General features: G+C 37.6%; 1 protein-coding gene across 1 annotated transcript; it reads left to right on the forward strand.

The window, feature by feature from the left end:
- Positions 1 to 1,197: 1,197 nt before the first annotated feature.
- LOC148647013 (cystatin-B-like) lies at positions 1,198 to 7,607 on the forward strand. The gene is made up of 3 exons (XM_088609084.1): positions 1,198 to 1,312; positions 1,867 to 1,968; positions 7,386 to 7,607. The coding sequence occupies exons 1-3, from the start codon at positions 1,238 to 1,240 to the stop codon at positions 7,524 to 7,526; spliced, it is 318 nt and encodes a 105-aa protein (XP_088465210.1). The 5' UTR covers positions 1,198 to 1,237; the 3' UTR covers positions 7,527 to 7,607.
- The last annotated feature ends 5,404 nt before the right edge of the window (positions 7,608 to 13,011 follow it).

Here is a 13,011-nt window from a genome sequence, read left to right on the forward strand (position 1 = left end):
GTGTGAGTGAAGGAGTCCGGGTTGCATAACTGGTCTCATGATGAAATTTCCAACTGTACCATTTTTCTCTCAAGTAGAAATTTATTTTAGCCATGGAACTGTTGAAAGTGCATGATAAACTTTCTTAGTTGAAGAGCAGAAAAAAAGACTAATATTGGGGAAATGACAGTGAAATTATATGATATAATCACAACAGTCTATAGTTTGCTATATCTACTTTTTTAACACAGTCATGTCTACTGGGCAAGGCACAGATGAAAAAAATATCACAAAAACAAGCAATGGAAATGCAATAAATACACACAGGCACATGCAAAATGTATCAAGAAGGACTTTTAGTGTAAATAAACTGACTTAGTGAGAAACGTTGTTTTAGTTCTAATATATTTAGGGAGTGATTTTAAGAATAAGAATAAAATTCCTTTCATTTATAATGGGGACTCCCCTCCACCACCACCATTGTGCAGCATCCACCTAGATGATAGGAGGCCATGATTGGTAAAGGCCAATGGGTAATTTGTGTCCCGGTCACTATTCTGGGGCGTAAGAACACACACAGACCGCAGGGTGAACACCTCCTACTGGTGACCTCCCACCTCCCACTAATACTGCTTTTAGCAGCAACCTTAGCTTTCCAAGGAGGTGTCCTATGTAGGTGGGTTGCAGGGTGATATGGCTGCTTGCCACATGGAGAGTACATTTTGCAATTCAGAGGAAGGCTTCACGAACTGGAGATCCAGTTACTTATAACCTGGGATATACTATAGAAAGCCTTGGTGATTTGCTCATTTGGCAGAGACACATGATTGCAGAAATACAAGATTTTGTCTATTATTTATGATTATTAGAATTTAGTTCAATTGCTGTTTTTGAGGTTGAGAGTGATTTATGTCAACAAATAGAAGAAAATTCTTAGTCTTAGATATAGCACAAAAGACTGTCTTTCTACATTCAAATGACCTGCACAGCAGATGCCATACTGCCTTATATTACATAGAATGAAATAAACTATCACATTCCAACAGTCCAACCTCTCCCTATTATTTTTTTTTTAATCTGTCCATGGGTGGGGCTCTGAATAGCCATTGGCTGGGATACAGGTGGAACCTGAACCTGTTGTGTTTAAAAGCAGGGAGGGAGAATCTGATTTTTCAGTCTTCAAGTAACTCAGTTACTGCGAGGTGCACATTATCAACAGTAACATCTGCTTGTTGTTATATTCACTTCTGTAATCAAAATGGAAGATACTATATGTGGAGGATGGAGTGATCCTAAAAGCGCTACTTCTGAAGAACAGAGGATCTGCAATGAGGTGAGTCTTCATCTGTTAAGATAAAAAAGTCTTGCACTCCTAATGTAATCTGACTGCTTCAGATCTGGAATCACAATGTTTGTCATAATGATGCAAATACTCCTGTTCCACTGACATATACACATTTTCAAAACCTTAATATCTTATTCAAGATTAAACATAATCATCAAAAACACTGAAACAAAAAGATTGTTTTACAGGAAATTTGTGAAAAAATAAATGGACAACAGGATCGTGCTTACTCTTTGAAGCACAAAGCTTAAATTTTATTTAAGATGACATTAAAAAGGAGAATTTAATTAAACATAAGAATGGATGTTTGATATAATTCACTTTTACTATGTTGCTTAGTCTCTTTTTTCAGACACTAATATTTTACAGTAATACATAATAATTTAATATACTGTGTATTTCAAGATGACACAGCAAAGTTAGTATTATGTGGTATTTTTGTCACGTTTTCATTTCTAAATCTAATTTTACTCAAAATATAATCTGAAAATGTTAAGTTCTGTTCCTGTATTCTTAGCTAATGCAAACATTTTTACTTCAAGCTGAAACAAGAGGTAGAATACCGGACGGGGAAGATCTACTGTGTTTTCACTGCAACATTATACATTTCACAGCTGGTGGCTGGAGTCAACATAATCATTAAGGTGAGTTATGTAATTAAAGCCCTTTATTTTGACAGTTTACTGAAACATCTTTCTTAATTTCTTTGTTATAGGTTAATTTACTCAGCCATGATCTCACACCCATTTGACTCTGTCTGAAAGGCTGGGTATACAACACAGTAGAATTGTGTTGTATAGAGATAAAGTGACAAGAGAAAAAATAAGGGCTTTACCACAGAATAAATAGGTCTAATTAAGAGAATATTCACTTTTTACCAGCAGAATCAAAATACAACACCACAAACTTTTATAATAATAATAAACTTTATTTTTTATAGCGCCTTTAAAGGTGGCTTCTCAAAGCGCTTTTCAGGATGACAACAACAATAAATAAGAAGAATATACAAGATAAAACACAATTACAATATATAGAGGAGACCGTGGATGGTGGTACTAAGGAAAGCAGAGAGGTGAAGAATGGAGCCAGTTAAGTAAAGGCGTTTCTGAAGAAGAGGGTTTTGAGTCTGGATTTGAAAGAGTTTAGAGAAGGTGACTCTCTGATATCCTTGGGGAGAGAGTTCCAGAGCTTGGGGGCATAACAGGAGAAGGCCCTGTCACCCATACAATGTAGACGGGCTTGGAGAGTAGATTTAGATACCCCAGCGAGTAGAGCATTACAGTAGTCAATTCGAGAGAACACAAATGTGTTGATCAGCTTTTCAGTCACAGTTAGTGATAGCATAGGACGTAGTCTAGCAATATTTCTGAGGTGAAAAAAAGATGTTTTGACAGTATGCTGCACATGTGGGTCGAATGTTAAGCCAGAATCGAATATAACCCCAAGGCTTTTCAATTTTGATTGAAGCTCAAGTACAGAACCACCTTCAGATAGGGTTACAGGACTGGCAAGCATGACTTCAGTCTTGTCGTAGTTAAGATGAAGGAAGTTTTGAGTCATCCAAATTTTTTATGCCAGAGATGTAAATAGATAGAATAGAGACAGCCATATCAGTGTCAGGTTTGGTATGGATGTATATTTGAGTATCGTCAGCGAAAAAATGAAAGCTGAGGCCATGTAATCTTAAAAGCTGACCAAGTGGAAACATGTAAATGCTGAAGAGTAAGGGGCCCAGTATTGAGCCCTGAGGAACACCAGACTTAACAAGACCAATTTCAGACCTGTACCCATTAAGGGAGACAAAGTGACAGCGATCAGTAAAGTGAGATTTGAACCATTTGAGAGCAGTGTCAGAAACTCCAAACACAGTCTCAAGACAAGAAAGTAAGATGTTATGGTCAACAGTGTCAAAAGAAGCACTGAGATCAAGAAGGATGAGTATAGAAACAGAACCAGAATCAGCAGCTATTAGAAGATCGTTAGTAACTTTGACCAGGGCAGTTTCTGTGCTGTGAAGTTGATGGAAGCCAGATTGGAGGGCTTCAAAAAGGTTGTTTGTCCTGAGGTTGTTATGTAACTGAAGTGTGACAGCACATTCTAGAATTTTAGCAAGAAAGGGTAAGTTGGAGATGGGGCGAAAATTGTTAAGATTGTCGAGAGCCATGTAAGGCTTTCTTGGCACGGGGGTAATGGCAGCAGTTTTGAGGACCTTTGGTACAATGCCAGTGCTAATGGATTCATGTATAATATTGAGGACAATGGGACAGAGAGAAGAGAAACAGCACTGAAATAAAGTGGTGGGAATGGGATCTAAAATAGATGTGGTGGGTTTCATGCGTGTAACTAGTTTATTGAGGGATGCTGAATCAAGAAGAGAGAAGCTGGAGAGAAGGGAACCAGAGAAGTTGGATGAGGAGGGAAGAGGTATGGAAATGATATGCATAGTGGAGAGAATGTGATGCCGGGTGTTGTCAATCTTAGAAATAAAGAAATCTAAGAATGCTTTGCAAAGTTGTGATGAGGCAGGTAATGTGGTGGGGCAGTTTGGCTTGAGCAGTCTGTTGATGGTGGAGAAAAGATGTCTGGGGTTGTTTTGGTGATTTCCAATGATGTGAGAGAAGTAGGTGGATCTAGCAGACTCTGTACTAACCTTATATTCAGATAAGTAATCTCTCCAAGCCTGATAATGTATATTTAGGCCAGAAAGATGCCACCTACGCTCAAGTTTGTGAAAGGCTGCCTTCATGGATCGCAGATGGTCATTGTACCAGGGGGCAGGGCAAGAGAAGGAGATGGTTCAAGTTTTTAAAGGAGCAAAGGTGTCGAGGGTAGATAAAAGAACACTCTCAAGTAATTGCATTTTGTCCTCTAGAGGGTCAGAGGAAGAGAAACAAGATAAGGAGGACAGAACTGAATTTGCAAACCTTGGGTGATCAATTGATCGCCAGTTGCAGTTTACAGAGCGTGGGGGGGAAGTGTTAGAAACAGATAATTCCAGATTGAAAAGAATGGCTAAGTGGTCAGAGAGATCAAGGGGAGAGCAGTGGGAGACAAAAGAGTCATTTGCAATAATTAAATTACCTATCTAATAGGTAGAAATACAGTAGCAGTCATTTAACAAATTCTGAGCATTCAGAGACTTTGGGGAGGTTTTTAGGTGTCCATAGACTTTTCCAATATATATTTTACTTGTGCCCATCAAAAAAGTGAATTTTTGTCATACTGTATGTACATCCCGCAAAAGTGCAGAAACATACTTTTCTAAATGTTTGCCTAAACACGATAAATAGCCTATTTAGCACTTCCAGTAAGTAAATGTGGTTGCAACAATAATGGATTTTATTTATTCTTTTCCTGAATTTTTATTGTTTTAAAAATTTTTAGAAGGCAAAGAAACCATCCCATGTCCTGTCTTCATGAAAATGCCTGCAGATTTAATACATGTGTTCGATCTCTGTTTTTTATCCAAGGTATTAGACATATTAGAGTAGACCTGCAAAAGAAAGTGCTACATCTTCAAGAAAGAAAACAAAAATCAATTTGCTGTTTTTTCTTACTTTTTGTTCTGTACATTTTTTCTTTTTGCCTTTCTATTGTTTATTCAGTAAGGCTTAAAAAAACTTAAGATTCAGACTTGATGTCCAAGGGGTTCCCTTGAATTCACCAGTTCTGTACTATCTACCTTCCAAGATAATTCAAGATTATTAAAGGGTACATCCATTCCAGGAGGACACTGACCCTGGGTTCCATTTAGGGACAGGATCTAAATGGTAGAAGCTCAGATCACTCCCTTACCACATGGGTTAAACTACAATTTGCAAAAGCCAGTTTTCTCCAGTTGGGAAAGGTGGTAGGAGCTACCAAATAGATGTCAAATATGCAGACGCTCAGTTATCCTGAAGGTACCATGTTTGAAAAATAGGGGAAATAGAGCAGGGTGATCAGGTTATGGGCATCATTGGATGAAGCAGGGCTTACACATAGATTGTTCCCACCTCAGCTAGGGCTCTGAGTTTGCCCAATTCAGATGCTTAATGTGTGTAGTTTCTCCATTGCCATTCCACCAGATTGGAGGATCTGACACAGCGGCCTATGAATAAGTTTCACGTGTGTGTGCAAGGGATAATTAAGAGGTAATCAAATAGAAGCTAATACAGTATGACTATAAATATAATCACAAAGCCATAGGTAGTGCTTAAAACTTTATTTAGGGTCTCTTCGTTTCAACAATAGGGTAGCAATCATATCTTTTTAAAAAAAAACATTAAGCCAGTGACATTAATGCCAGTGACTGCAATTGTGGGATGTATCAAGGGTGAGCAGGAGGAGGAGTACAGAGGACTGGTCAGCAGCTTTGTGGAGTGGTGTGGGATGAACCACTTGGAACTGAATGTTACAAAGACAAAGGAACTGGTGGTAGATTTCAGGAGGAAAAAGGTCAAACCTACTCCTGTCTACATCCATGGGAGTGGCGTGGAGATGGTGGACTCGTACAAGTACCTGGGAGTGCACATCGACGATAGACTGGAATGGTCTAAGAACATCGAGGCCATCTATAAGAACGGACAGAGCCGACTTTACTTCTTGAGGAGGCTCAGGTCCTTCAATGTGTGTAGTAAGATGCTGCACATGTTTTATCAGTCGGTGGTAGCGAGTGCCATTTTCTATGCAGTGGTGTGCTGGGGCTCTGGGATTAGAGCAGTAGATTCCAAAAGGCTGAACAAGCTCATCAGGAGAGCGAGCTCTGTCATTGGGTCTGACCTGGACCCCTTGGAGGTAGTGGCTGAGAGGAGAATGATGTCCAAACTAGAGGCCATCATGGACAACTTCTCCCATCCCCTCTATGACAGGCTTGCAGGAATGAAGAGCACGTTCAGCAATAGACTGATTCATCCACGGTGCGACAGGGAGCGCTACAGGAGGTCATTCTTGCCGTCTGCCATAAGACTGTACAACGCATCCACCGTGCGTCTTGGCAGAGGCAACAGCGACAGTGACCTGTTTCTGGACTAAACGCATATACACATCTACTGCTACATCTGTTCTCTTTCTTTTTCTTTTTCTTTTTCCCGTTTACAACCACTTTTGTGCAATATATGCCAGGGACCTGTGCAATACATTTATATTTATATTTATATCTATGGTTACATCTATATTTATATTCATACGTGTGATACGATTTTCTGTGTACTGTTCTGTTCTAGTTTCCTCTTGTGTGTCCGGACTGTGAGTAACTCTTGTATTGTATTGTATTGTATGTATTGTACTATTAGTATATAATTCGTTACACTGTGGCTGTGTTGTGTGTGTTAAGCTGCTGTTGCACTGCAATTTCCCTCACGGGATCAATAAAGTTTCTATCTATCTTAAGTGGCATTGCCAATGACATGCTGAAAATTACCGTATGGTAAAATGTTATTTATTAAAAGCCTAGTTTCCAGCTGAAGAAAAACTCTGCTTCATTTTTTCAGTTCTTCTACCTCAGTTAGTGCTTAAAGTTAAAAAAAATAAATGCATCCATCCATGTTCTAACCACTTTATCCAACACAGTGTCACTGGCCAGCTAGGGCTATTCACGCCAAGCAACGGGTGTAAGGCAGGATACACCCTGGGTGGCCTGGGTGGGCTGCCAGTTCATTGCAGAGAACACAGTGACACACTCACACCAGCACCAGTTTTCCTGGAGTCCAGTGAATCTACCAGTATGTCTTTGGACTGTGGGAGGAAAAGGATCACACAGAGGAAACCTGCACAAACCATAATTGCACCCCAGGAACTGAACACAAGGTTTCAGCTTTGCAAGCCAGTAATGTTATGAACTGTATGCTTTTGTGTCTGTCCTATGATGGACTGGTGTCTTCTCCAGAGATTATTCCACTTTGCTTGAGTGGAATAGGAAAAGGATAGATGAAAGGAAAAAATATATATATATATGTATCCTGTTTATATATACATAAACATTTATATGGACACTTGGTTTTAATTACAGTATATTATTAAGCTGATTTTTATTCTTACTTAAACTCAATAACTAATCCAGTTTCTTCTGCATCCATTGCAGGTCCATGTTGGAGAAGATGACTACATCCATGTTGAAGTGTTTGTTCCTCTGCCCTGTCATGGTTCTAAGCCTCAGCTGACTGATGTGAAGACAGGCTTTCATAAGGACAGCCCTTTTGAAATTTTTAAACCAAAACCCTAAAATTCATGCTCTTTCCAGTTTTATCCAGGGGTAAAATATAGTTGAAAACCACGAATTCATAATATGTGAATTGTTTACAAATGTTGGAATTGTTGACGTTCGATTGTTGAAAAAACTAAACAATAATCAACTATTCTAAATAAAAATAAAATTGAAAAAAAATTAAGAATGACATTGTTTCCATTACGTTATAGGAAACACATATAAAATTAGTTTTGTCAACTGTTGTGGACTCAAGACGAAACCATACAACAACAAGAACAACAACATCAATAATAATATATTATTATTATATAAAATAATCTTTTACCAATTCAAAATGAAGATCTGTAAAGGAATTCTTCTATGTTCACCTATTGCTTTAAAAATATCTGTTTTTTTTTTACCTTTATACTTTCTAAATGAAAGTGTTCTGCTTGGTATGGTGCTAAATTGATTAGTAAGAAAGGTGTGTACTTTCTTTGTCCCATAATTAAATAACCTCTGGAATGTAGCAGCTGTTACTTACTATGTACTGCACTAGTTTAGTGCTGAGTACCATGGGATCACCCACAGTTAGTACAATGCTTTCAGTGAGATGCAATTGACCCATTGGGTAATGTACTGTACATAAACTTACTGTGACACTTTAAATGTGCACAAATGTCTACACATTGGGAATTTATTTTTTTATGACAGGCAACATTTATGTACACACAATACTTCAAAGGAAAGCCTCATGCACTTTTGATCTCAGAATGCTTTCTAATTTACATTTGTGGATTTTTACTTAAACTGTTGGTAAAAAAAACAGAACCAGCCACTGCAAAGCAAAAAAACAAACTAAACAAAAGCCTACAGTAGCTTTTTGAGCTCATTGAGCTGCTAACTAACTTAATCATTGTCGTTCCTCACTATAACCCTGAACAGCTAAACTGCTTATCGGTATTATAACAAACACAAATGGTCAATTACAATAAACTTTTGGATTTAGCATACAGCTGACTACTTAATTGCAGAACTACTTAATTACAGTCCTATCTGGATATCATCTCCAGCTTTCAGCTTAAGTTCCTACCTCAGCCAGGGCTCTGCGTTTGCCCATACTTCACAATGCTTAATGTGTGTGGTTTCTCCATTGTCACTCCACCAGCTTAGAGGATCTGTTGCGGAAGCCTATGAATATGTTTCACATGAGAGTGCAAGAGGTAGTTAATAGCCACATAGAAGTTAACACAGTATGGCTATAAATATAATACTGTTGCAAATGGGGGATTACGAAATGGTGAAATCAGGATTTGACTGAGTGGTTTAGTCAATAAATAAAATAATAAAATAATTATTCAAAACCACCACTTGTAAGTGATTTCTAGTAACATACCTGAGTGGTTGGTACAATTAGAAGCACGGGAATTTTTGTTGTTCTCTGGCACCGCTTTGGTGAGACGAGGAATAATCCAGGCACACTTGATTAAACACATATCTATTACAATGACAAGACACAAACTACACTACACATAACAAAACATACAACACCCAAATTATTCTATGTACAGTGTTTACAAACAAAGTTTTTCAGAGGCCTAACATTCTGGTTACCCAGAAAACCCCAGACTGCTACTAGTACGCTGGGCAAACGTTCCAAGGTCAAATTCTTCCAGCACGGGGGTACCTTTAAAGCGGAGACGACGGCACCGAAATTTTTTGGCGCGCCTTCTCTTTAAAGCCCTGGCCAAATATGAAGACAGTACGTACAGTTATAATTCAAACGGAATTAAAAACTACACATCCCAGTAACCATGGTGGTGCTTGTGATCATTGCGTTTAACCAACGAAACAGGGCGAAAAATCAGTCACATGACTTTGGGGCAGAGTTTCGAAAGCTTAACCTATCAGCAACAAAGCGAAATTTACACGATAGGCTACCTCAAACTGTCAGTTACACGACTGTGTATGTCGCTTAAGCCACTCCTATTTGGCATTTTAGTTATGGAGGCGAGAAGACGCCCCCCCCCCCCCTCTCTGGGTGCCTGATTTGCCGCCATCTTTAACCGCTTCGTGTCCAAATCGCAGTAGCTACGCGTACGAAATAAAGTTCATCCCAGCTACAAAACATATATATTTTTGTGGTAAGAGGGAGCAAAACATCAGTATTTACTGCTATTAATTAGTGTACGATTTATAGTTGAAATCTGAGCCTAAATATAAAGTTAAAATCTCGACAAAGCAATGTAGGAAATACAGAGAAAATAAATCCTTTCTGACATCTAAAATCAGTTTCGATCAAGGTCTCTAAAACTAACAAGAAAAAGAGGATTTTCGGAGGGCAATTACGCTGTATTTATATAGAATAAGTGATTTATGAGCAATCTAATTTCTTGTTCGTTTAAAACAGTGAAATGTCAGCTGCAAAAGATCGCACCAGAAACAGCACTCTCTCTGCCTGTCATAGACGTTCAGGAAAGGCTGAATGAAGTCATGGTGATCAATAATAACAGTTGTAGGACAAGAAACAAAAGATAGTGAAAACTTAAGATTTTTAAGGCTAAAACTCAAATTCATTCTACAAATTAAGGCAAATGAAAATTCAGGACGTTAAAGTGCTAGAGGTGTAAAAAAATACAAAAATACAGAATAAAAGCCATGCCTATAGTGCAGAAGAGGGATGCAGGAACACTTGCTTAGATATACAAAAAAATCACAAAAAGGTGTATGTTACAAAAGAACATGTCAACATGTACATCAATTTCCCTTTGCGATCAATAGTCTTATCTATAAACATGAAACAGAGTGAGGAATCAGAAATTAGCATGCATAAAAAACAGCAATTCTGTCAGTTAGCCCTAAATGAATTAATAGCAACTATGGTTTCATGGAGGGCTTCTCAGATAGTTGGGCATTTAGGTAAACTGCCAGGTGAAAGGACTTGTAAACATATTTTGTTAAAGCAAGTCAGTTTTTTCCGCAACACATAAAAGACATTTTTCCAAGAAAGTTTAGCCTTTGTCACTAATGAAACCACTAAATAAAGACATAAATATAGAAATCTTAAGATTTGTTTTATTTAATGTTGGTAGCAGGATGAACTGTCAGGTTGAGCTAAGTGTATATTTTGTCGCAGAGTTGCTATAAGATGTTAACAGTGAAAAGGGTATTTAGAAATGAGTTATTTCAAGATGAAAATTTTCAGAATAATTGCAAATCTAGCAGGATAGAGAAAGCACAGAAAACTGGCAGTTAGATTGATCAGATTAGTATGAAAAGTCATTTAGCAAAGGGAATGAGAAGAGTGACAAACTAGTATACTTTAGATCTTTTTTTCTGAACCAGGGAAAATCTGATCATGTTTCCCTATAACAATAATAAAAATCTTTATTATATATATTACCATTAAAGGTGGCATCTCAAAGCAATACAGTAGATGTAAAAACAGATAAAAGGACCACAGATTACAAAGTAAATACATATAAGAAAGACAAGCAGTTAGAGGTGCTACCAAAATTAGAAAATGAAGCAGATACAGACACTAAGTCTTCTGAAAAGAAAGGTTCTGAGGTTAGATTTAAATGCACTCAGGGTACGTGACTGATATCACTGGGAATACAAATTGAGAGCTCTGGGGTGCAGCTAGAGAAGACCCTGTCACCCACAGAATGTAGATGTTCTTGAGGACAGCTAGAAGACCAGAGTCAGACGGACAAAGGTGGGGGAGTACACAGATAATAAGCCATATACTGTATGTACAGAATGAGGATGAGGAATTTGAAGTTGACTCGAAACCTGATAGGTAACCAGTGCAAGGACTTGAAAACAGGTGTAATGCATCCCTGATAGGATTCTCGCTGTCATATTCTGAACATATTGAAGATTGCTCAGTGTGGATTTAATTTCCCCAGTGAACAGGATGTGCATTTATTAATTCTAGGAAAAAAAAGCCTTTCTTAATTTCTCTAGTTCTTAGTTTCTCTAGTTCCCTTTAAAAAAACTATTATCCCACAATGCAGAGTATTAAATGGCCAGTATTTACACATGATATTTGTGATTTAAAGAAATTAACACAAGCAGCTTTTGGGGATTTAAGTGTTGGCTGAGTTATTGCAGGATAAAAGACTAGAGATGTTGGCAAGAAGAAGATAATTTGGGGAAAGCTGAGGAATACACTTATAACAAGAACACTTCCTAATGGGGTTAGGCATACTTTTGATGAAGATGATGAAGTTAACAGACTGTATGTTTACATAGATACTGAAATGAGGATTGTATTTTAGATTTTGTGCAGTTACTAGTATTGAACTGTGTGTTGGATGCACATGAATTGAAGGAATGGGCAAACATAGCTGATGCGGATCCACAGAGCCAGCATATTAAGATGTTTATAATTAGAGGTAATTTGTTTAAATAACTAGGTATGGATACTGATGTGCAAGAGAGGTGAAAAGGCCAGCACTATAAAATATTTTATTCTCAGTGAGATGCTGCCATTTCATAGTGGGTTTCTAACACTGTGTATAGTTCCATCTATTTCTAATCTCTTTATCCAGTACAGAGGATTTGGAGCCTATCCCAGTAAGCAACGGACACAAGGCAGAATACACCCTGGACATAGCGCCAGTCCATCACAGGACAGACAGACACAAACACACACACACACCAGGGCCAGTTTTCCCATAAACCAATTAACTTACCAGTATGTTTTGGAGTGCGAGAGGGAGTCATATCACACATATGGAGAAAAACCATGTAACCCAGAGAGAACATGCAAACTCCACACACACAGGATGGCAGGAATTGATCCTAGGACCCCAGTGCTGCAAGATAGCAATGCTAACCACTTTGCCACCATTATAAATGGATGGATATCTTAGTTATCTTTCTAGTTCACAGGTTTGCATGCATAATTTAATTTTGAAAGGCGCTGAGACATCAGGTACTACTGTTTTATTTATGAAAAAGAAACAAAACAAAAAGCATACTAACAACTGTGCCATCCTACTCTTTAGTTAATACAATTTATTATTTATAAACAGTTAACATTGTTAGCAAAATATTTTGAATTATATTTAACCCTATTTCTTCTTTAGTTTTGTATTTAACTTATTATATGATAGTCAGATTTACTGTATATTTGAACAATGAAAATATATTTTTACAAGATGCGGGGGAAAGTGCAACAACTTATTACAGTGCTAAATTTAATATTGATTGCTAATAGTTTATGCTAACACCTAACTTTCTTAATTAGGTGTAATTAAAACAGTGAACTAAGTGTAACATACCATTCAGAAATACAATCGAGAATAGTTTTGTGGTGTTTGTATGGATGAAACGTTTCTAAAATGTATAACGTAACAAAATTAAAGACGATTAAATTCTGTAATCTTTCCACTTGTAATGTCATTAGACAGAACAAGAAGTTTCTGCTTTGTCTAAGGATGGTATCAAAAAGTAGTCTAGGTGGTGAGAAAGCTGTGCTTAATGATAATTAAGTGACTTAAAAGTAAAAAGA

The sequence above is a fragment of the Lepisosteus platostomus genome, chromosome 16, assembly GCF_059453375.1.
Source record: "Lepisosteus platostomus isolate fLepPlt1 chromosome 16, fLepPlt1.hap1, whole genome shotgun sequence".
In the NCBI taxonomy this organism is placed as follows: domain Eukaryota; kingdom Metazoa; phylum Chordata; class Actinopteri; order Semionotiformes; family Lepisosteidae; genus Lepisosteus; species Lepisosteus platostomus.